The following is a 26,799-nucleotide window of genomic DNA, read 5'->3' on the forward strand; positions in this document are numbered from 1 at the left end:
CTTGTTGCTACTGAATTTGTGGTATTTTGCTTATTTAAAGGTCAAGTCAACCCAAACCAAATTAAGTTTTAAAATGAATCGGATGTGAAATGATACAGTTGTTATATCCCAACTACCCCCCCCCCCTTGTATTCACATAACAGTGATATGCACATCATGAATGACAGAATGCACATGGCACAGCCTTTCAAGTCATAAACTAGCTATATTTGTCCTTCATTTAAAATAGAAAGTATTCCCATTTTCCTCCAATAATTTTCAGGGAACATGTAAAATCATCATCATTAGGATTTATCATTCAATCAATAGCTTTATCACTGAATCTCTAAGAATTGAAATAGGCTCATCAATTAATCTATAAAACTTGCATTTTTATTACTGATATAGTAAAATAGAGTGCTATCATTTACTCTCGCATTTGTATACCGAACAGGATGTGAATATCACTGTTAAGAAATAAGCAAAACTTTAAAAATATGCCCTAACTTTCTTATTTCAAATCCGATTTTGCTGAAATTTTCAGTAATCAAAGAAAGTTGTCAGATCTGACGTGTCGGACAAAATGTTGATGAAATGCTCCCCTGGGGTAGCCTTTTTCATCCCTGGACAAATTGCTCAAGCATTTTGTCAGTTGGCAATAGAAAAGCAGAAATGTTGAATCTAGAAATTCATCTGATGAAACATAAAACGGTGACATTCTTTGAATCAATTCACTCTTTGGATGGAAAAGGGGTAACCACATCAAAATGTGAATTAATTATACATGATATATGGACTCTGGGTTACATACATGTATCTACTAACAGTTTATCAACAAATGTGGATTAATATAGTGACCATTCAAGAACAAAATTCACCTCGATGTAAATGGCTGATTTTTTTTAAAGTTAGATATGATTATTCTAAGTTGCTGAAAATGACAATGCATGGCAAATGAAAGGGAGGATCAACATTTCTGGCCTTTGTGCACATAACTGATTCATTATACTGCATTGAAAATTTATGGTCTATCTGTATTAATACACAGGACTATTTAGTGTATACTAATTCAATGTATACTAATTCAGTGTATTACGTTATATGAAAATTATAATCAATGATCTATGATAAATTGTACTCAAGGATGCCATTCAGGCTAGAAAAAAACTCTGAAAAATATACAAAATGACGCTTCTCCTACACTTATGAAAAGGGGGTTTTCTAGACATAAAATAATACATGTATGTTGAAAATGTCTGAATTCAGACTTTAGTCTGAAAAGTGGCATCCATGATGTGTACTGAATTCAAGTAACATAACTAAAGTTATCTGATACATGGCAGAATAAACTATCTTTCAAAGACATATAGGCCAATGAACACTGTCAAATTCACAAAATTCATCATTTAATGTAAATATCAATTTACAATAAGCTCCTTCAAACGGAATACAATACAATACAATATAGAAAAAGAGAATAGTTGTAAAAAAAAAAAAAAAAACTTACACTGATCTAAGCTTCACTTTAGGAAGCCCAGTCATCCTTTCAGGAGTTATTACAAAGTAGGCCTAAATATTGCACCAAATATAAATGTGAAAATATATATGTACCTCATCTTCTTCTTCTTGTCGGGTCACTACACAAGACCTGTCCAGTGGAGGTTACAAGATCTGGCTTTGGGGTTAAAAGATCTCCGGCAGTGCACGACTATGGTAGGAGGGGGCAGACCAGAAGGTGTACCTCATAATCAAGTTAATGGCCCGTATTCTGAAGTCGGGTTTAACTTAAACTCAGGTATAAACTTGTGGTTTAAGTATGGATAGCCAATTGTTACATAAATCACTAAGAGTAGAGATATCATATTTCAGCTCATTTGGCTCTCAAATCATTAATAATTGTCTAGGAAGTATAGATTATTGTCTGCATCATCGATGAATCAGGAAAGAGCACAGTAAACATAAGAAACATACAACTTAATCAAAATTTTGACACTTATGGCTTCCCATAATTTTAGCACAGAGTTAGACCATGGACTAAGTTAAACCTGACTTCAGAATACGGGCCATTGAGTTCAATGGGCTTTTTTCCTTCCATCAGGGAATTTATCAAGATTGAATTTTCTACAAACACAGATCCCAATGGATCTCCTGTCATAGCCCCATCTGCTTCATGGTAGTATTGGTACATAACCCTTTCCATTAAATAATTGGAAATATATTGGAAATTTTGGTTTTAAACAATGGAGATAGCCAATTGAACTTTATTAAAATAAATGAAAGCTTGGAAGCATACTGCACTCCTTGATTCTAGGCAAAGTATGTTGGCATGAATGTTGTTAAAGAAGATGATGGGCAAAGCTGGCAAAAATTTTAAGACTAAATAATGAAAATGTTCTACCTTGAGTAAGAAGCCGGAACTATTTATGATACAAGTTCTGAGCTTTTCTGTCTGAGAAATAGTGGTAAAACATGTGGTCACTAATAAAGCTTGAGAAAAGAATATTCACATCTTGATGTACGTCAGTTTTTCTTTGCTAATCGGGTGATAGATGTGTGGAACAGTCTCCCAGAAAATGTAGCTACTGCTTGTTCAGTGAATGCATTTAAGAATAGACTCGATAAGCATTGGGAGAAGATTGCCTATGACTTTGAATGATGTTTTGATTTTCAAGTGTTTTCATTGAATTTTTGTTGTCCACGATACCCCTGCCACCCCTCCCTGCCAACACAAGTAGTGCATCTGTGTAATTTTGTCTGAAGGAGAGCAGCAATGGACATCTCTACTTTGATCGATGATCAGGCTTAGTCCTACAACATCGTTGGAGTAAAGTAAAGTAAATAAGTAGTTTAGGTTCACGCCTCTTTTGCCATAAAGTCAAATAAGTATCATATCAAGAAAGTGTCAACTGATGTACTGAGATGCTTTAATGATCTTCAGAGTGACACACTCACAAGAAAATGTCCTTAATCTGGACATCACCTTGGGAAATATGAACACTCAAGTTCAAACAGTCCCTTTATAAAAAGTTTGTAATGCAAATTGATGCCTGCCCAACTCTTTGAATTGTAAGAATCACATGTATATGTTGTGTTTGGTTTTTAACAGACGTGCATGAATTAGATATGATAATGTAAGTCTGGGACTGACCTTTAACAGCATCATCTGATATGAAAGACAGCAAAGGGCAATGTAAATTAAATGACTTGCTCAGGGGCATAAGTGCTGAAGCCGGTTTTGGAACCCAGACCTTCATGTGAGGAGTCAGATGTCTAAGACAACTCCAGCACGACATCTCCACTAGTTCCCTCCAGCATATTCTGGTTGTTCAAAAAGTACCATAACGTTCTGGGTGTAGTTCCTTTCAGAACCAAGCTCTTTTTTCTGGATTCATCAAAGAAGTTCTTGGTGCAAATATCACCTTGTCAAAAAATTGACAAGGGGCACTTTAGCTGCAACGATCATCTTCTTAATAGTCTTTGTAGCAAGATGGTCTCTGACCAACTCACTGTCTAGTAAGTATTGCTCCAGCTCTTCCTTGTTTTCCAGTAAAGATGGTGGAACTGTAACTTTCACACTTGTCTTATTATTGACCTAGAGTAGAGGGGAGTAAAAGGGTGAAAAAAACAACACTTAAGGGGTATATAACAAAAAATTAAAAAATCAGAACAAATGGAACACATTTTTGGTTTAGTAAAAAAAACTTATAATGCAAAGCCCTAACAAATCGTGTGTAATACATTGGAAGAGAAAATATTGAACACATCCTTCTATCGGACAATGGTAACAAAAAATAAAAAGAAAATCACTGACATCCTTAAATTGGCAGTACATAAGTATTGCTTTGGATGCAAATTGGTATATTTCTAACTTCCAAAGACATTCTTTATCAATCTACATTTACTCTTAATACTTTAAATTGAAAAAAGAAAGGTAGCAATGAAGAAAAAAAATAACAAAAAAAATTTTGCTTCCAAAACAAATTGCCAATTGCTGTGTAAGTATACGAGGTTATTGCAAGGGTGGGCGATCAATCATTGAAACAAATATCAAGAAATAATCCTTCTTGTGGCATAAAAGTGCTTCCTATTAATTTTTTCCCGATGCAATTTTGATCAAAACTTACTTTTTTATCATTTACATCAACTAGACCTGTCTTGTGCCCATATGAAATACATTTTTACACAGATGCACCCACTTATCCAAAGGATAACTATATTCTTATTGAGGCTACGACCTTTCACTGAAAACCTGCAGAAGAAAATTTGCACTTGACCTGAAATAGATAAGACCTACCGGTAAATACCAAATATCATCCAAATTTATGCACAGACAGACAGGTTGAATGCTCAATGCCTTCCTCTGACTTCATTTGCAGGGGCATTATAATTGTGTATACATACATACACACATGTACTCACCTTAACAACAAGTTCAATGGTATCCACGTTGACCTGATGACATTCAGTCACTGACGGCCATCTTTGCTCAAACACCGCTTTGGTCTGTATCAAAAATACAACAAATACCATCAGTGATATCAATAACAAATGCTTCCAATCGATTTCAGTTCAACATTTCGGTAACTTGTAACTATGGAATGAAATAATTCAAATTTAGGGATATCACTTTACAAGGTAGCAGTTTTGAGATTCTGCAGCCAAAGATGAGTCCTACCATGGCATGAAACATTCCTCAGGCAAGAGTACTACATATAAACTGCAATGCGTAGTGAAATTTTCTAAGTACATATTTAATTTGCAGTAATTTCTTTGTATTTTTCACATGATTTTTTAAACTGGATTTGAATTTTAGTACACTAAAGAACACACAATGAGCTTTTAAAAAAAATCGGAAACCAGGGACTTTCTTTTAGACTTAATGACATATCATTAAAACAAGTGGAATGCCTCTGGCCGTCTCACCTGCATCACGCGATTCAATATAGCAGCAGTGCTGATTTTGAAAACTACTATAACTCGCACAAGATGTTCAGTGATACTTGGTTACTCTTATTTCCACGTTTTATGAACTAGACCAATACACTTATAGAGATATGATGGCAATTCAACAAATACCCCCAACGTGGCCAAAGTTCTTTGACCTTACATGACCTTTGACCTTGATCATGTGACCTGAAACTCGCACAGGATGTTCAGTGATACTTGATTACTATTATGTCCAAGTTTTATGAACTAGACCAACACACTTTCAAATTTATGGCTGTAATTCAACAAATACCCCAATTTGGCCAAAGTTCATTGACCCTAAATGACCTTTGACCTTGATCATGTGACCTGAAACTTGCACAGGATGTTCAGTAATACTTGATTACTATTATGTCCAAGTTTCATGAATCAGATCCATAAACTTTCAAAGTTATGATGGTAATTCAACAGATACCCCCAATTCGGCCAAAGTTCATTGACCCTAAATGACCTTTGACCTTGGTCATGTGATGTGAAACTCATGCAAGATGTTCAGTGATACTTGATTAACCTTATGTATAAGTTTCATGAACTAGGTCCATATATTTTCTAAGTTATGATGACATTTCAAAAACTTAACCTTAGGTTAAGATTTTGATGTTGATTCCCCCAACATGGTCTAAGTTCATTGACCCTAAATGACCTTTGACCTTGGTCATGTGACATGAAACTCAGGCAGGATGTTCAGTAATACTTGATTAACCTTATGGCCAAGTTTCATGAACTAGGTCCATATACTTTCTAAGTTATGCTGTCATTTCAAAAACTTAACCTCAGGTTAAGATTTGGTGTTGACGCCGCCGCCGCCGTCGCCGTCGCTGCCGCCGCCGTCGGAAAAGCGGCGCCTATAGTCTCACTCTGCTATGCAGGTGAGACAAAAAACCATAATGTCTAGTAAAGGATCTTTCATTCTGCAATTAAAAGTATTTATCAATTTTTAACACAAGATGCTAGCAAATAAGAACACTGATGTCTGGTTCTGTGCATTACTACTAGGATTAAGATCTCAATCCTTGTTGCTTTAGAGAAAAATGTATTTGTTTACATTTTATAGAGACATATTTAGATGAAAAGTGATGTTAAAAAATGTATTATGTAATGGTTGCTTTTAAAACTGATTATAAAACTGATGTTGCTTATTAAACCTGACAATAAAACTGTTGTTGCTTTTTAAAACTGAAATTAAAACTTTGTGCAAAGACAAGCACCTATGTGGATAATGATGTGATAACAAAAACTGAAGTTTTCATCACAAACGGATATATGACTTTTAGGACACTTCACATTTGATACTAATCAATGTTACATTATTTTGTAGATCTGTCAACTTACCCAGTCCCATCTACTCTCTTTGGTGTTAGCAAAGCCCGCAATCCCCTGCCACATCTCACTGGCTATGAGTGGGGCCATTGGAGCCACCATGATGCAGAGTGACCCAAGAGCATCCTGGAAGGCTACAGAGTGCTTGATGAAGTCATCAGGGTATGCTCTCAGCTGATTGGTCAGGGTCATCAGTCGACTGATTGCCACGCTCAACATGTAGTCTGAGCCAAAGTGAGTGGTAACCTAGAATGGGGGGATATAAAGATTGGTGTTATCAATCTAATGGGGTGTTGCAATAAACTTGGGATCAATTGAAAATCAATTTTTGGTCCCTAAATCAATTGTATGTCTTGCTATTAATTGCAAATTAGTGATTGATTGCCAATCTGCTTCTTGAAACAAGGAGTGTAATCTGATTTGCTAAAGCTAAAATTGATCTATCAGTTGTAAAAATGCAACAGAATATTTGCAATTGATAACAAATATTTTCTTGCAACACCCCCTTAGTCATTTTGTAAATTATTGATTCTTTCAGCATTGCATAAATGAATGAAGAATATAAATATATTAAAAGTTATAAATTCACTTGAAGAAGCATATTGATGCATTTGAATGATACTGGTCAGGGTCCTCAACATAAACACATACTGAATCACAGCGAGCCCTGATAATAAACACACACAAAACAATGGGAAGAATGGACAAAGAAATACAAAGAATGGAAGAATGAAATAAATAAAGAAGGTAAAAATGAAAGACAAATAGAAGCTCACCTGTTTTTTTTTCTTTGACTGTTAGTGTCTTTATATCCCCCCTCTCTCTCCCTCTCTCTCTGACAAGCATTCCTCGAATACATGTCTCGTGTGCTCAGGCCTCGTCTTGCATTACGGATAGCACCATCTATCATGTTGGAGCCTACAGTTAGTATAACAATGGCTGACTTTGCGAAGCTGCGATGCCCGCTACGATGATTTAATTTTTCAAAGTCAGTTTCATCGAGTCATTATCGTTCTTTTGAGGTATGCTCAATGTATTCCTCAATCATTTCAGCAGGTAAATTATCCAAGAGTTTTGGCAACCAATTGATTTCATTTCCGTAAAAAACCTGGCCTATGATTTGCACTGACACTGCAGTGAATATTGTCTGTGTGTGCCCACTACAATAGATTACGTGTAGCTACTATTGGGGAGGCAGCTGTGTGTATTTAATATTGGGTCTCCCAGATCCGGATAAGTCCCTTATCCACATTGGTGCTGGTTCAAACGTGTCCCGATAAGAGAGGTAGGACTGTATTATCAATGATAAAAAGCACTCACATCACTAATAGCCTTGTTGAGTTGAATTTTAAGTTCTCTCTCTAATTCAGCATGATGATCTTTGTGTAGACTGGTATCATTTCTCTCACTATCAGTTCTTAAATCATGAAATCTGGTCACCAGTCCCCACATCCTGTTCTTCCATCTGACTACTCCAGTTATTGCTGATTGAAAAGAACCAAAACATACACTCATGATTAATTTAGGGTTTTGCATCTTATCAATCTAATTAGAAATTTCTTACAGTGGACTTGAGGAAATATAATATGCTTCCTAACATGAATACAAATAAATTGAAATCTAACCATGATGATGATTGTCTGCTATTTCCTTAAAAAGGACTTGAGGATTTATTCAAGTCTGATAACTTCATTTCAACATTCTACATCATATCAAGGTCTGGTGGTATACCGCTCAAGAAGAAGAGCTTGACGGTATCTACACCATACTCCTCTATCACTCCCTCAACCCACCTTCAACATTCCACATCATATCTAGGTCTGGTGGTATACCACTCAAGATGAAGAGCCTGATGGTATCTACACCATACTCCTCTATCACTCCCTCAACTCACCTTCAACATTCCACATCATATCTAGGTCTGGTGGTATACCACTCAAGATGAATAGCCTGACAGTATCTACACCATACTCCTCTATCACTCCCTCAACTTACCTTCAACATTCCACATCATATCTAGGTCTGGTGGTATACCACTCAAGATGAAGAGCCTGATGGTATCTACACCATACTCCTCTATCACTCCCTCAACTTACCTTCAACATTCCACATCATATCTAGGTCTGGTGGTATACCACTCAAGATGAATAGCCTGATAGTATCTACACCATACTCCTCTATCACTCCCTCAACCCACCTTCAACATTCCACATCATATCAAGGTCTGGTGGTATACCACTCAAGATGAAGAGCCTGATGGTATCTACACCATACTCCTCTATCACTCCCTCAACTTACCTTCAACATTCCACATCATATCAAGGTCTGGTGGTATACCACTCAAGATGAAGAGCCTGATGGTATCTACACCATACTCCTCTATCACTCCCTCAACTTACCTTCAACATTCCACATCATATCAAGGTCTGGTGGTATACCACTCAAGATGAAGAGCCTGATGGTATCTACACCATACTCCTCTATCACTCAACTCACCTTCAACATTCCACATCATATCTAGGTCTGGTGGTATACCACTCAAGATGAAGAGCCTGACAGTATCTACACCATACTCCTCTATCGCTCCTTCCGGGTCGACACCATTGTACTTGGATTTACTCATCTTCTCCCATTTGACAACCAGCTCTTCTCCTGTATCCTTCTGGACCGGTGCAGAACCTGTCCAGAATAATAGCATATATAATTCAAAAGCCAGGTCCATTAAAGTCAAATATAAAGATTTCTGTTTAGTCTTAAACCGATCTCTACATCATCCAGCAGCTGAGATACCTTTTTTGCCATTCTATAAGAGGCATCAAAGAGAGGTCTCTGAAACATGTTGCCTTAGGACAATACTTTATCTCATGAATTATGTGTAAAGGGCAAGAGATCAGTCATGGCAGAATAATGATTATAATTTCATTGAAACTCCTATGAAATTGAAAGTTATATCAAACTTCACAATAATCTTCAAATAGGTATAGTTTACAGTACAGGGGTCTATCCAAGGATCCCACTGTGCAACTGACCTCCTTGGATGGAGGAAAGACCCCTTGCCCCGAATTCACAAAGGTGGTTTTGAAAACTCATGGCTGAATCCATGGTTTATGCAGATTTCCTGTATAAATTACGCTTAATTTAGCGCGTATTGGGCACGTGTATAAAAAATGTCCAATGCTGATGCGTGCTTTTGTCAGTGCGCCAAATTGACGCCTGTTACCATGGTTAGATACACTAATTTATACATGAGTCCACTGTTTGAAGAGTGGACTCATTAATTCAAAACAGTGGACTCATTAATAAAAAAGCGTGGATAACTACGGCAGCAGGCGTCAATTTGGCGCACTGGGACAAAAGCCCGCATCAGCATTGGATAGTTTTTAATATACGTGGTAAAATACAGTCAGACCGCAGGTCCCTATGCTAATGAGCAAAAAGGCCAGATTCATCCAAATCATCTCGTGGCTGAATCCTCCTCCTTGCAAAATCTCGTGATTCGTGAGATTTTCTTTCTCTAAGAATTTACCTGTTTTAACCTCAACTTAAATGAAATATTATTGCACCATCAGATAGAGTAAAAATTACTCTTTCATATTGGTCATTTATTTTGTATACAATATTGTGTTAAATAAGTAAATTTCTGGCCTGAAAATGTGCCTCAAAACTGAATTTTCTTCCTCTGTTTTCTTTTGCAAATTGTGCAAAACTTTTTATTTTGAGCCTCAATGATATCTATATCACCATAAAGCTGAACTTCTGTACTTTCTCACAATGCCACTCTTGATATGCGGCACCTATTAATCGGGTCAAGATCACACTTTTCCCACCAAGGTACAAGATGAGATTTCTGAAATTTTGTACTTGCATGAAATCCAGAGTTCTGATTGGCTGGATAAGGTTCACAGAACAACAGGCGCGGGGTATTTGAGGAGATTACCACATGGGAAGTGTGACCTTCCCACGAACCCAGGCACTGGAACCGTTGGAATTTGCCATTGTGTGGTCTTTTTGACCAATCAGAGTGCAGTATTCTTGTTTTCAAGCTGCTTTATGTACTTGGCAACTGAAAAGTGTGATCTTGACCCGATTAAACCAATTCTTATTTTGAAACCTATATCATTTTAAAGCATACATATTCAGCTTTATCATGATATAAAAATCATTTGGGCTCAAACAAAAATAAAGTGTGAAAATAGCAGCTTTTGTCAGGTGAAAATATTTGTTTTGTAGCATATTTTAGATCAAACTTTTAACCTATATTACAAAATCTTTGAATAAATCCAAACACATGACCTAAAAGAATGATTTTTCTTCTTTACAATGGTACCAAATTCATGAAATTCGATACACAATTAGAGCAGCAATGACCGAATGAAAAGAGGTGTTTTGGTCCGCATCAAGCTCATTAAATATGCAAAACATCTCAAGTCATGAATATCACTTGGATGAAAGAAGCCACTTTCTTGGGACCTGCAGTCTGACTGAATAAGTGTGATTTATACAGGAAATCTGCATAAACCATGGACTCAACCGTGGGTTTTCAAAACCACCATTGTGAATTCGGGCCCTTCTGTCTGTTCAATGATTACAAAGGTTATTCAAAGAGCTACATTACCTGAGTGATCTACTTGATCAGGCGTGATATATTGACCACTGGATGCCACCTTGTAACTCTGCCCCATCACAAGACCTTGGACAAGCAACCTCTTGAAGGGTTCTTTGTGAGCTACTAGACCTTGGTCATGCAAGAAATGGTTGATGAATCGAGCATACAGGAGGTGCATGATAGCTGGATACATAGGAAAAAGAAAGAATGCAAAACCATGTTTCATAGACTTGTTTAATTCAAAGCAATCATGTGACATTACAAAATTCATTTTTAAGAAATTAATAACTGTTGTTCTTTAATGGATATTTGTCAAACCTTCTATGATATGTTTTATTTCTTGTCAGAGAGAATGTTTCCTAGTCCTTGAATAGAGCAATGTCTGAATTTGACTCTCCCCTGTACTCTTTGAAAAAAAAAAGAATCTTTACCATGTTCTTTTCCTCCTACATAGACATCCACAGGCAGCAGCCAATCAGCATTCTCCTTTCTGAATGCTTCCTCCTGATTGGTTGAATCAGTATACCTCAGGAAGTACCAGGAAGAATCAACAAATGTGTCCATGGTGTCTGTTTCTCTTTTCGCTGCTCCCCCACACTTGGGGCACTGCGTATTGATCCAGTCTACCTGGTCAGCAAGTGGGGACAAGCCCTTTCCTGAGAGGGAGTCCAGCTTGGGAAGGTTGACTGGAAGGTCAGCGTGAGGAACTGGAACAGCCTGGAAGATAAAATGGACAATCTTATCATTTTGCACATCTGAATGTTATGATAATATGTATCAATACCTCTCTGATCCTTGACCTTGATACCCCCGAATAATCAGATCACTGTCACTCCTCTATGCATACTTGGGATGAATTTGAAGTTTATCTGCCACTGTTCTTTAGTTATCATGAGAGCGAGATCGATATGTGTGGATCACCAACCTGAAAACATAAAGCCAATGGTGGGCAGAAGCATGGGCAGAGACCTACATAGTGACACCCTTTACACTTGTCTTTACATTTCTTTTTCCTTCTATATTTGATCAGACCCTTTGTGGTCGAGATCTCACTTAATCTAACTTTCCCTGGCCTGACAATACTCAAAGCAGGCTATAGTAGGACAGCATGTTTAGGCTGTGCCCCAGAAATGTAATTATATTACAAGTATTTCCAGTGCTATTCACAAAGTCTGGTATCAGCGAACTATAATCCGCTCCCTTGAAAGCACTTGTTACAATCAACGATAATGAAGAAAATACAACAAAACATGGAATAAAGCTGAATGCTACCTGGCAAGTTGGACAGTGTATAACAGGAATGGGAGTACCCCAGTAGCGTTGCCTTGATATCAACCAATCAAATTGCCTGGGACTGGTCATGTGACCACCAATCCCCATCTCTCTGGCACGTTCCATGATGACTGGCTTTGCTTCATTCCTAGATTTACCGGTGAGCTGTACAAATAATGAAAGTGATAAAAGAGAGGTCCTGAATGGTTTATAAAAAACTGATAAAAGGGATTGATTAACTATGTCATATAGTAGAAATTTTTGCTTTTGACATGAGAGGTATATCACATCTTTCCTTTTGCATGCTAAACAACATTGGTTGCTATTTTAAGTTTTAGATGAAAAGTATTTAAGTTCTTAATTATCAATTTTTTCCATGTAGAATGCCTAAGAGTGCCAAGCAGGAAGAGCACATGCCTGTGCTGACACAGTTGGCGTACAATGACTTCTCATCCTCTCCGACTTCTCATATCTGATGCTATAACTTTCAAGCTCTTTATCCTAATTTTTTAAGTATCACCATCATAGTCATCACCACTACCACTATCATTATCACCATCATCATCACCATCATCATCATCATCGTCATCAACACTTTCATCATCACATCATCATAATCTTGATCATCATCATTATTATCACCTTCATCATCATCACCATCGTCATCACCACCACCACCATCATCACAATCACCATGATCATCATCTTCCTCAATAATTTCAGTACCCCCTTACCTGATCTGAATTGATAATTCTCTCATCCTCTAGGACCTTCTCATATCTGATGCCATGCTGAAGAACAAACTCTGCATCCTCTTCCACCCCGCTGCAAGGGATTCCTAGATGCGACTCAACATTCTCCTCAAAGCTCTTATGACTTGATGCAAACATTGGCAGAGGTTGCTGTGTGAATGGATGAAGAACTTGGACACCAAGATCTACATCTGCAGACAGAGAACATTTATATAGATGAGGATGAAAATGTGGTTTAATAAAATACAAACTGAAGACCTTCAAAAGACCTAAGGACTGGAGTGGCAATTTTGCATGAGGTTAGATACAGGATTTCATGGAGGGGGGGGGGGGGAAAGTGGCAGGTATAAAAATGCAAGGAAGGTATTGAATTGCTATAAGTGAATTTTAGAAGCCAACAATTATTATTTTATACTTTGTACCACTAGGGACGGTGATTTACCGCGATCGCGGAAAACGGACAGAATTCACGGAAACGGCTTTTTGAACCGGAAAGTGGCTTTTCAAACGGAAAACATATTTTTCTTCAAAATGCAAAGAACAGCACAAAAATTTGTCCCAAATCCTCAACTAAATACGAATACCAACTGGCCACAAAACATGATCTCACTTCGCTTCAATTATGACAATCCACACATCGTGACTGCACTTTACTTGACTTTATCCAACTGTGTACTGTTAAGCACTCAAATCTTCCTATCCTCAAACATTCACAAGCTGAAATAAGCGACCAAACATTGTTTGATTATAACCAACGAACGCAGAAGGCAGCAACACAGCTGTGTGTTGCTGCCCTCTACATTAGTTGATTATAACATTACTGATCGGTACGTCCTCAAATCCAAAATGGCGGATACGCGTAACTCTTCGACTGCTCAAAGCGATGTCCAAAAATCCCCAAATTACCCATAAAATTTCATTCAATCTTAAAATAATTATAATTTTGAGAACGGTGAGGATGTATTCATGTTAAATGTGGTTCTTAAAATATTTTTTGTGCCTGTATCTGTCCAATTAGAGTGGATTCTAAATCGTCATGAGTACAGTGGCAGATACAAAGTTTGCCCAGCGCGAGTATTGTGACATCGCTACTCAAAGCGTAATATTTGTATTGATTTCTATGTAAATGGAATTGTCTCATTTTTATCTACACCAAGTCTATAAGGAAATGGAATTTCCATTTTTCCGACATGCTTCAATAGGAATTTAAGATTTTCTGAAAGGGAAAGGACATTTTTTGAAACGGAAAATCACTCTCCCTATACCAAATGTCATTCTATTGAGCTTTCAAATATCAATGGAATTATTGAAAATACCATCATACTTCACTGATATCTCACTTCAGATTCAGATTCATTGATTGGTCCTCATTAAAAACAAAGAAATTTGTCCTCCACTGGCAGTACATACAATAATAATGTAAAGTATATAAATAAACACTAAAGACGTATAAATTGGAAAATATTTGGTACTATATATTCCATTCACTTGTTAAGTTATCCATTATCTTGATGAACAGTTTTATGAAACATCACCCTGGTGAGAGGAGTGTCTTATTCCCACCTGTTCTCTCGGATTCCAGCCTCCCTAACTTGATCTTGACATCTTGTGAAAGATTCTGGATGAATTCAGGTTTCTTGAGGAGTGTGTGAGTTGGGGCTAGGATGATATGAGATGCTCCATAGATCAACTCCGGATACTGGGTGTGCACTGATATCAACTCTTCTAATATACTAGGTAACTGAGTAAATAATAAACAAACGCTAGATAACGGAATGAAATATATATTTATCACTGCCATTGCCAACACATTGGGTGTATTTTAGACATGCCTTAACAGCAACACCATTTAAATATGACATAGACTTATTTGTATGGTGATCAGCTTTTGTGAAGCTACATCATCGCATTTAATTAGATCAATATTGATTGACATGATGGTGTTATGGCAGGATTAAGTTCTAAATTCTGAAGCAGAAGGAACATCCTGAGCAATCTCCTATCCAGTTTAGCTTGAAGGCCACTTTTAGAGATTGCATAACAATTTCCACACCACCCTTTCAAACAAAGATCTAATAGTTTTCATCTCACCTGAAGTCTGAAGCTGAAAGCACATCCAGAGCAATCTCCTATCCAATTAGCTTGCATGCTCTTGATTCCTGAAGGCCATTCTGGCAGATCATCTAGCCCTTCCAGTAGAGACTGTAAAAGTAAAGGCAGTCTAAGTAATTCAGTATTAAAAGTTTTGTTTGTTCCGGGTCCCCTTTCATAAATATTTCAAATGATCAAATCAATCTCAATAATTTGTATTCAAGGAGGAAAATTTGATATTGTATCTCATCAGATTTAGATCAATAGCTTTTCTTACTGTCAAATCGGCTGTGAGCGTTAACCCACAGTATGAAGGAACGGTATGGCACTTTTCTCAGTTCATACAAATTCAATAATTCATACTGGAGTATGGAAAGGATATGATAAAATTCTGGAGACTAAATTCCTCATACGAAAATTCAAATGAAGCAATGTGAGATTAGAGAGAGTGATACTTTTCTCCTACCTTTGAATAATGGGTCATTTTCAGGAACCACTGTTTGAGTAGTCGTTGTTCAACCTTGGCTCCAGACCGCCATGAGCAACCATTCTCATCAACCTGTCAATTAGAAAAGAGAATACTGGTGCGGCATTGACCCTACTAGAAAGACACCAGGTGGGAGTTTCATAAAGCTGTTCGTAAGTTACGAGCAACATTAAGAACGACTGGTGATCCTTCATTACGTGCTAAATAATCACTGATGAACATTTAATGGTGAATATCATTTACCACAAGAAAGGATCACCAACAACTTTACAAATGACTGGTGACCCTTTTTGTGGTAAATAGTATTCATAAAATGTTCACTGATGTTGATTTAGCGCTGAGAAAGGATCACCAGTCATTCATAAAGTCACTCGTAACTTACGAACAGCATTATGAAACACCCTACATGGCCTGTTACACAAGTTTGGATACTGATCACAAATAGGAAAGAATACTGATTTGGTTCTGACCAGTGTTTTCTATAAATTATATATGCAACAATGATATTGACTGGTTATTGCTATTGAACAACTGAGCATGAACTTTAAAGTTGTGGATTCCACATAGGCTCTGCACAAGATGAGGGAGGAATTTAGAAATTCTGCTTTTGACAACTGAAAATAATTGAAAACAAATATAATATGAAGAATTCTTCTTTTTTTTTCATATCAGGATAGTGCATAAAATAAACTATCCATCAAGAAGGAATTAATTTTTAATTCAATGAAACGCTCACAATCTTCCCATAATGTTTTTAAGAAAGACATGGTATTGCCGAGACACAAGTAAAAATTACACAATCTTTGATTTATTGCTCCACAGGAAATGTCACTTTTCTTGCATCCCATAAAGGGCTGATTTACCTGTTCTTTCGCTAGGACTGTCTGGTCAACGGGATCCCAGTTGACGATGCCTTCTTTCTGATAAGCAAGACCAGCTTCCAGTAATCTGACAAAGATGGATTGAGTCCAGCGATAGTAGTCTGGTAAACATGTTGTCACCTCCTGATCAAGATTACATGAGGGAAGCATTTCATGAATCAAATAGTCACTGACTTTCACGGTTGATTGTTATAAGCTACCAAAATCCTTGCATCTGATTGGCTCAGATCAAATTTGTCAGTGAAAATCATTGACTCTTTGTTTTATTAAAAACTCACCAAGTTCATGAAGAAAACATTTTAATATATATTTGATTTTAAATTCACAGGCCATAGAGTTATATACTAATTGTGTTAAACCAAGTACCCCCACCCTTAAACAAAAGGATACCAAACCGACAACTGCAATAAAAAATGAATCTCCTTGCTGAGTTACAAATAATTCATTTTTTCATTCATCTATTTCCATTTCAAAGCATATTAACATGTAATATGTTTTCAAAATATTTCAATGAATAAAATGTATATATACTGTGTATATAAGTAATCTAGCACAACAGATGGTGTGTATTATGTCAAAGCAAGTACTTTGATCACCTATCAATGGAATGTTCAGAACATTGACTACAAAAGAAGACCCAAGAGAATGACCCAAAAGAAGTTTACCTTCCGCACAAAAACTGAATTATTTGATTACATTTAATTTCATAATCTTTCAAAAATAGTTTATAAAACAACTTATTTGGAATACTCACTCGTTCCCAGTTGAAACAAAAGCTCAGCTGTTTAAGTTGCCTCCGCATGTAGTCAATGTTACTGATAAAGAACAATAATATATTCACGGAAGAAAATACTTACGGAAATGAGACATAAATAATTCAGTTCTTTACAGATTGCTGAGCAAAATTCTATTTTCGATGTTGTTAAAATGTTAAATTAGGTATCATAACAAATTTGCTTCTGTGGATGATTTCATAGCAGCTTTTCCTATTCCCAATTGTATTATTTACACATAAATTTGAGATTTAATACTTTATGTTTGATAAGCACTGCCTGTGTCAGTAATGCGACCGTGTCGTGGGCCCTCTTTTCTTATGTCTAAATTAATGTATAAAATATATCTGCATTGTATATACTGTTCCTTTATTGCTTTCTGTTCAATAAAGTGATGCAAAACATTTTCTTGTCAAAGTGGCAATGACCATTTCTTTTTCTCTCGTCAGAAAACTCTATGGGGAAATGTATTCCTGAAAATAGACTAAGCGCAAATTTGGGCCAAAACTTACATGTAGCTGAATCACTTTTTTCTTTGGCAACAATAAGCAGTATTGATGATTACCTGTATGTCCAGTCATCAGGCTGAAGACCTCTGTCTATAGCCGCATTCTCAGCAGGAAGACCAAATGCATCCCAACCCATTGGATGTAAGACCTTGATAAGAGAGAGAGAGAGGGGGGGTGGGGGAAGATAAAGAGAGAATGAGGGTGGGATGGAAGGTGGGTAGAGGGGTCAGGAAAGAGGGAGGGGTGGAGGGAGAGAGGGAGACAAGAAGGGGAAGGAAAGAGTTTGTTAGGTCCATTGCACTTGCTTTGCAGGGGAGCATTTCATGAAAGAAGTTGCTGGACATTTTATCCAACATGAACAGTAACCATAGTAACAATGCTTCTTAGCCAATCAAATTCAGGGGAAGTTGTCAGATCTGACAACTAGTTGTACACAAATTTTGATGTAACACTCCCCAGTTCATGTCACTTTTCCAAGATGATCAATAGAATAAATTTATTTCCTCACTTGATGACTTCACTTGGAGACATGGAGAATATTAACCTATTTAAAAACAATTCATATGCAAGTTCCTGAGGAGAAAATTCCATAAAACAGTATTTGCTTTCATCTGTTTTGACATAAATGTCATCAAAGGCACTCTACAAAGAGCTGAAAATTCCCAGATATCTATTTTCACAAAGTTCCTCTGGGTGTATTTAGATAATACATACATGGACACATTTTGTCCGTAAAATACATGGATGTTTAAAATGACTGTACAATCGTGTCAAAACCACTCAAAATATAAATCCTTCCCAAAAGAAAAATATAAATTTCAGACATTGTTTCTGTGTTACCTGTTTTCCATTGAGTCTCTGGAAGTGGGCTATGGTATCACTGATAGTGTAAACCCTAACATGTCCCATATGAAGCTTTCCTGATGGGTACGGGAACATAGACAGGGCATAGAACTTGTCCTTCTCATCCTATAACATAGAACCAACAAAAACAAAAGATGTCAGGGTGTGATAATGTGAATGATAGAATCTTTTAATAACGTGCCACAGTTACGAGTAATAGCCCCCCCCAAAAAAAAAAAATCAATAAAAGAATACTCCATACAAATATTAATCTTATAAGTGAACATCATCATGTCTGTCATGTGCAGCCTAGATCTTGCTATCCTTTTAAACCTAGTGTGGAATGGTCAACCTTTAAAGGCTATTCTTGGTCTCACCTGATTACGCAATACAGATTTTTGGTTTTGTTGAGCAAGATGATCTCTCCAATAGCTCTCCAGTTCTTTCCTTGTTTCAACTGTTAAATCAGATTCCTGTGAATGTGAAATCATGTATCATTACTAAGCAATTTCTTATGAAAAATAAAACAATTTATTTGTCAGCCTTTATATCGTAATGTACATAAAAGTACAGATATATATATCACCATCAATAAGCCACATGTATGTAATTTTCCAAATTAACTTTTTAAATCTCCCGAATAGTCCAATACATTTATGATTATATTAGACATATATAAAAAATTAATTCACATTTATCTATTATTTTCATGGCATTTGGCTTCAAACAAAACATTTACAATATGTTTTCAAATACACTGTATTCATATTTTCAATATATGAAGTGGTCATCGTAATCATTATGTTAAATTCAGGATATACTACCGGTATTTAAAAAGTATAATTCAAGTGTCTACTACTCCAACACAGAAGCCTCTATTGACTTATTTGGAAAAAGTCCTATTTCTATTATTTCCTTACCCATATCCCTGTCTTGGAATAGATGCACCTGAGCACTTTCTTGTGCCACAGTGACCTCTGGGTTGATTGAACTAAATGTCGCAAATTTGATTTCAGCCAAGGTGACATGATTGACATCACTAGAAGTGGAGTGCCTACTCTTCCAACGAATTCAGATTGGGGTGAAAGAAATAAGAAAGGGAAATTATAGAAAAGTTAGAGTTTGGTTGGCAATAGGAATTAAAGTTGATATTCAATACAAAATGAAAACAAACATTATTTGTGATATCATACGCTAACCATATTTACCCCATTATTTCAAAGTGACAAGTTAATTGAAAGTGAATAATATTTTGAAAGTATTGATAAATTATCATTGAAGTGACCGCCACACGTGGGCACAGATATGATCCTCCCTCAAACAATCTGTTTTCTGCTTGAATGTACGCCAGTGCTACTGCCCCCATGTATATATGGATGTGTATGCTCCTATCTGAAGGTCAATATTGTTTACGTTTTGACCTCATCTGGGGGTACTCGACCAAAAAAGCGGTAGGTATGTGCCGCGGCAAGACAAAAAACGGGGGCTTTGGAGCAGGCTTATTGTAAAAAGGAGGGTCCTCGGAACGGGCTTCGAAACTACAAATGTTTGTGAAAACGGAGGTCCTTGGAACGGGTCGCCTGCGTGGAGTGTGTATGCACCCTTATGGAACGGGCATACGTGCATGCAGCTGGTCCGGCGGCACGGGCGCCGGGTGCGCTCACACAGAGGCGATGGTCGGACAGCGCTCTGCAAGCGAAAGAAAGGAAGGCAGGCAGGCAGGAAGAATGAAAGAAAGAGAAAAGTGAAAAGAAAAGGGAGTGGGGCATGGGGGCTATTTAACAAATAATACAATTTGAAACTTGAGTGTAATAATTATTTATAATCAAGTTTTAAATTTTATCATTTGTTTAATAATAATTTTTATCTATAAATTGATCTTCAAAATTTTGTAACATCACTTATCGAAGGTACATCATAACGTAGCGGTTCAAGCCTATTTTTAATCTATTTGTGGTGTTTACGAATGGATCGAGGGATCTACACGAGATCGGTCTGGTAAGAAACCTCTCATTTTTCATATTTATACTAATACATTCTTAACCCCTTCATACGCCTAAATAGATAAATTCATAGATAAATATAATCAAGACTAGAGAAACAAACCGATTTCACCCTCCCTCTAATTTTGTCTAAATATGGATTTCCTAGGCCAGGGAAAGAAGGCAAGTATGGGGAGGGTTTCAAGGCTCCGTGATGAAAAAGTATATGTAAAAATATTTCAAAATATCATCATGGAGTCCAGGGGCCCGTTTCTCAACACCTGGACAAGTTAGTCATATCTTTATCCACCAACCACGGAGTTAGTTCCAATCTTACTAAACCCGTTTCACGAAAGGCTTCCTAACTAGAATACCTTGATATCGATACTATCGGTAAAAAGAGCAGACGAGACGTAGCCTTAGTCACAAAATAGCATAATTTTCAAAAAGAAAAATTATGACAAAATTGTAAATATTGTGATGAATGGGGAAATAAAGCTTTTCAAAATAATGTACAGGTAAATTATGCATCATACATACTTAGACCATGAAGACTGGAGCATTCAATTGCTGAGAAAATGGAATTATAAATTATTTATTTCATGACTAAAAAAAATCACATGTGGACGTTGAGATGGGTACCCCCGGGATATCCAATTTTAATAGTTTACGAAAGTAAACCATAACGTTTTTCTTGGTAAAATGATAATTATACGGTCTTTTACGATTCCAAACATTATCAAAATATAATTTAACAAAAGATTTGTTAAATCTTTATACCCAAACTTACGATTTGACAAATTCTATGCATAAATTAGAGATAGAATTTATCCAAATGTAAGTACTTTTAATAGGAGTCTGAAAACGACAAATACGAGTCCAGTTACGGATGGCCTGATGTGGTAGAATCTTTATCGATTAAATTATTTTACTATTTTAATATGCCGTATTATAAACAGTTTTTATAGTTTCTTTGTATTACAATGATCATTGAATGCATTAATTATCCCACTTGTTTTGTGATGTAATTTCAACCTCTATGATTGATTACGTAAGATTATAATTTCCAAATTTCTAGGCACTTTTGCATGTCATCATAGTCTACCCAAGTGATGACCACTCCTAGTACCAATGAGGTCCAAACATTAACATGTATGGACCTCATAGGCGACATTACCCAAATTATGGGTTGGACAATGCTGTTCTGATTTCCAACCCAAGACTTTGGTAAATGTACACCTTAATACAAGCTAGAGTTATCCGATATACCTTTCATTTGGTCGGTAAACATTTATTTAGTTGTAAAAATAGTTGAAATTAAAATCGATTATTGTTAAACTTACATTTCAGGCCCTTTTTGTTGATTTTCGGTGAGCGTTCCACACAGCTGCGACGAGTGATCAACTCCGAAGTGATACGCGTACTGGTCAGCTGATCGGTCAGGTGATCGGTTGGTTATCTTTTTGTCAGACGTTCATAATTTATGTTAAGCGTATCAATCTTCAGTATCTTGATTTCAAAGCATCAGTATTGCAGAGAAAAGTCATTATTGATTGGATCAGTGGCGGATCGGGGGGGGGGGGGGAGGGGTTGGGGATGAGCATTTCTGCCCGTTCCCCTTTTGAGATTTATAATAAACATTTTGGAATTAAATATTTTGTTAATACTAGTTATGTGCCCCCCCCCCTCCCTTATGAGAATCACAGCATTATTTGTAATGGGGATATTTCGTTCATATTCTTTTCTCTTTTTTGCCTTTTTTTTGCTTGTCAAATTTTACTGGGAACAAATTAACGATATGACTTTCTATACATCACTTTTAGGGACAAACTTTTTATGGGGGTGGGGGCTTGCAAAATATAACGGTGGAAAAAGTGACCTTCTTTTTTAGTGACAACTTAAAAAAAAAATTGTCAAATTTTACGTGAGACAAAATGACCTTCGATCACTATTAGTTAAAAACCATTTTCCTTTTTTTTTTTTTTTTTTTTTTTTTTTGGGGGGGGGGGCTTGCCAAATTTTACGTGGGACAAAATGACCTTCATTTTTAGCCCAGCTAAAGCTTGGGTAATAATAGCAGGGCCCGCTGGGAGAACAGTTTTCGGAACTGAAGTGGTTACTCTGGTAATAAATATACCTCTATTTGTTATTATTATTATTATTTTTCAGTGACAACCTTTTTTTATTTGCCAAATTTTATGCTAGACAAAATGACCTGCGAGCCTTATAATAGTTAGAAACTTTTAAAAAAAAATTTGGGGGGGGCTTGCCAAATTTTACGCGGGACAAAATGAAATTCATTTTTTTAGTGACAACCTTTTTTTCATTTGTCAAATTCTACACGAGACAAAATTACCTTCGATCATTACTTTAGCCCGGTACTATAGTTAAAACCTTTTTTTTGGGGGGGGGGGGCGGGGGGTGCCAAATATCACGTGGACAAAATGACTTTCCCTTTTCTTATTTTATTTTTTTGTGGGGGGCCGAATATTACGCGGACAAAATGACTTTCATTTTGAGTGACCATTCACCCCGAGCCCCCCCCCCCCCCACTTTGGAAAATCTTGGATGCGCCTCTAGTTTGAATCATAATGAAGATTAAGATCATGCGTATAGCTTAGGCCTACATCCACGGCAGAGGCGTAAGCCGCCGGGGGCATGCAGGCTGGCCCTTGATCTCCAGTGGATTTCACCGGAAAAAAAACGGGATAAGAGTAAAGGAATGAAGGAAGGAAAAGAAAGAAAGACAGACAGAAAGAAAGACAGAAAGAAAGAAATAGAGAGAAAAAGGGAAAGGGAAGAGAAATAAAAGGTCATAAAAAAGCAAAAGGAAAGAAAAATGCATGCAAGAATTTTATGTTAAAATCTATGATCGCAAAATTGATATTTGTAATAAAAGTGACAAAAGCTTTGCTCGCTCGCCTCTTTATCTGGTAGGCGCGTAGCTAGGGGCGGTGCCCCCCGAAAAGGTCCATCCCCCCAAAAAAAAGAAGAAGGAGGGAAAAGATAAAAGAAAAAGTGAAATGAGAAAAGGGGGGTGTATAACTATGATGTGCTTTTCCTTTTTTTTGGGGGGGGGGGGGGTCAAAACAATTAACCTTAACAAAATGTTTTTCTATAATTAGGTCTAATTGCTAAATATCCAGAGGTATCGAGACCCACCTGCTGATATTGCACTGGGGGTACACGATGGAAGGGTTAGGCCCAGTGATGGCCCCCGAATGTTCTCCAACCAAGATAAAAGAGAAATGAAGGGAATTATTGAAAAGAAAAGGAAAAGTGTAAGGTAAGATATCTATCTCAAATTTAGATTTGCACGAAAAGGTTTTTTCTCGCTTGCTTGACTCGCTTGGAACATATAAAGCAACTTTATTCCCACCCGCCATGTAGGCCTACATTGGCCCTCTTTCTTTCTTTTACTCATCACGCTATACTGCCACACAGGGGTTTGCCCTAATGATCGTGGACAATCATAAAAGATATCATTTTCATACCATGTGACTGGGAAATTTTTGGCTCCACCCCCCCCCCCCCCTCTCGATCCCTGCTTTTGATTTTGACTTGATAGGGGCCTATACCTGATGTAATTTGCTTCAATATAAAATCATAACGGAAAGAACGCCTTGAATACAGGCCAAACAGCCTAACGACATTGCTGTGTCACGTGACAACTAGTATTAAACGAGAATGTACACAACCCTATGGCGACAAGGTTAGCCGCAAAAGTTGAGCAAGTTCTGGACAAAAAGGCTTCAGTACCCCAAGAAAAGACCAGGCGAGTACTATTTATACATTATTTTCCATAAGTAGTATCTAGGGTCTAATTTAAAAATAGATTTCGTCATGGAGCTCCATGGTAATATCTAGTAATTTAAGTCCAACTTCTGATTCGTGTGCACTCACTTTTTTAACACAGGAATTGATAGGCATGGTGCCTAGAGTGGTGATGACACTACGTCATTAAAAAAGAAGTTATGACAGGTTCGGAGGTGTCATAAATATTTAGTGAGCTATTTAGTATTGGACTTGGAGGTAGTTGTACCCGATCTTTCTGTCTGTCTTTCTTTCTTTTCCTTCCTTCATTCCTTTACTCTTATCCCGTTTTTTTTCCGGTGAAATCCACTGGGGATCAAGGGCCAGCCTGCATGCCCCCGGCGGCTTACGCCTCTGCCGTGGATGTAGACCTAAGCTATACGCATGATCTTAATCTTCATTATGATTCAAACTAGAGGCGCATCCAAGATTTTGCAAAGTGGGGGGGGGGGGGGGCTCGGGGTGAATTTTCTCAAGTAAAATTTGACAATTCTAAAAAAAGGTTCTTACCAAAAAAACCCGGTCATTTTGTCTCGCGTAAGTTAAAAAAAAAATGGTCACTCAAAATGAAAATCATTTTGTCCGCGTAATATTCGGCCCCCCACAGAAAAATAAAATAAGAAAAGGGAAAGTCATTTTGTCCACGTGATATTTGGCACCCCCCGCCCCCCCCCCCCCAAAAAAAGGTTTTAACTATAGTACCGGGCTAAAGTAATGATCGAAGGTAATTTTATCTCGTGTAGAATTTGACAAATGAAAAAAAGGTTGTCACTGAAAAATAATAATAATAATAACAAATAGAGGTATATTTTATTACCCAGAGTAACCACTTCAGTTCCGAAAACTGTTCTCCCAGCGGGCCCTGCTATTATTACCCGAGCTTTAGCTGGGCTAAAAATGAAGGTCATTTTGTCCCACGTAAAATTTGGCAAGCCCCCCCCCCCCCCCAAACAAAAAAAAACAAAAAAGGAAAATGGTTTTCAACTAATATTAGTGATCGAAGGTCATTTTGTCTCGCGTAAAATTTGACAATTTTTTTTTTAAGTTGTCACTAAAAAAGAAGGTCACTTTTTCCACCGTTATATTTGGCAAGCCCCTACCCCCATAAAAAGTTTGTCCCTAAAAGTGATGTATAGAAAGTCATATTGTTAATTTGTTCCCAGTAAAATTTGACAAGCAAAAAAAAGGCAAAAAAGAGAAAAGAATATGAACGAGATATCCCCATTACAAATAATGCTGTGATTCTCATAAGGGAGGGGGGGGGGGCACATAACTAGTATTAACAAAATATTTAATTCCAAAATGTTTACTATAAATCTCAAAAGGGGAACGGGCAGAAATGCTCACCCCCAACCCCTCCCCCCCCCCCCGATCTGCCACTGATTCCAATCAATAATGACTTTTCTCTGCAATACTGATGCTTTGAAATCAAGATACTGAAGATTGATACGCTTAACATAAATTATGAACGTCTGACAAAACGATAACCAACCGATCACCTGACCGATCAGCTGACCAGTACGCGTATCACTTCGGAGTTGATCACTCGTCGCAGCTGTGTGGAATGCTCATCGTAACAAAATGGCCGATCGAGACTGGGGTAGAGGAGAGAACTTTTCGTTTTTTTTAGGTTCCAGTCTGTGCCCAGATGTCAGGAAACTGCCACTCGTTAGACCTTCATCCATATAATCGTGGTAATTGTATACTTTCTGTTTTCACAATTCATTTGGAGAAATATTTAGACCATAAATCACCCTAGTCCGGTGACTATGGCCAAATACACGGTAAGCCCGGGCCCCTGGGCTCCCGCCCGCTGTGCGGGCGGGAGCTCCCTGGGGCTGGGTTAGGACTAGGACTAGGAGTGACTAGGAGTGGTAAAGACTAAAGAGGGCTTCACTTCACTCAGCCTTCTTGAAACGGTTAGCGGACAATTTAGTCAAGAAGTTAGACTTATGACGGTGTTGAGAAACGGGCCCCTGAAGGCTAATACAGACAGTATTGGCCGAGCCACTTTCTTTCAATTTCATGGGGGAAAAAAACACACACACAAGAAATGCAGCGTATGGGACCACGTTGTCAATCTCGCAAATCGACATCCCGTAATAATAATACGTTAAATTTAAAAGGATGTCTCGAAAAAGTAGTAGTAGGTCTCTATTCATCTCATCTCATGCCACAAGATTCCCTGCACATCACACACATACCGTAAGTGTTTGTTCAAAATAGGCCAGCTTTGGCAGCTTTTCTTTCCTTCTTAGACTTAGGAAACACGGCTTCATTTACTTCTGTACTTGGTCATGTAGGCTGCCATTTTATCTAAGATGCCAATCGTGTATAGAAATTTAAGTCAAAATCAAATTTATTAAAATCATAAATGATTAATAGAATGTATATTGAGATTTTGAAAATATATTTATTATATAATAAAATTAATATTGAAAAAAATTAAATAAATTGAGATTTTTTTATTTGAAAACAATATGATATAAAAAGGAATCTTTATTG

At 37.2% G+C, this 26,799-nt stretch overlaps 1 protein-coding gene across 2 annotated transcripts; it reads right to left on the reverse strand.

Moving 5' to 3' along the window:
* Positions 1-1,363: 1,363 nt before the first annotated feature.
* On the reverse strand, positions 1,364-26,630 carry LOC129253762 (leucine--tRNA ligase, mitochondrial-like). Of its 2 annotated transcripts, XR_010292705.1 has the most exons (20): positions 26,499-26,630; positions 19,420-19,553; positions 18,877-18,972; positions 18,497-18,625; positions 17,713-17,804; positions 17,129-17,189; positions 16,357-16,497; positions 15,473-15,565; positions 15,007-15,117; positions 14,479-14,656; positions 12,898-13,106; positions 12,164-12,328; positions 11,323-11,608; positions 10,901-11,074; positions 8,782-8,964; positions 7,606-7,769; positions 6,298-6,531; positions 4,399-4,482; positions 2,147-3,571; positions 1,364-1,747 (listed from the first exon to the last, which is right to left on the reverse strand). XR_010292705.1 is itself a non-coding variant. In XM_064095471.1 (19 exons), exons 2-19 carry the CDS (start codon positions 19,534-19,536, stop codon positions 3,395-3,397), a joined length of 2,694 nt encoding a protein of 897 aa, XP_063951541.1. In that variant the 5' UTR covers positions 19,537-19,553; positions 26,499-26,630; the 3' UTR covers positions 1,364-3,394. The 2 variants fall into 2 exon arrangements, 1 of the variants encoding a protein (XP_063951541.1); XM_064095471.1 differs by having other exon boundaries at positions 1,364-3,571.
* Positions 26,631-26,799: the final 169 nt, after the last annotated feature.

Source organism: Lytechinus pictus, chromosome 2, assembly GCF_037042905.1.
Source record: "Lytechinus pictus isolate F3 Inbred chromosome 2, Lp3.0, whole genome shotgun sequence".
Taxonomy (NCBI): Eukaryota; Metazoa; Echinodermata; class Echinoidea; order Temnopleuroida; family Toxopneustidae; genus Lytechinus; species Lytechinus pictus.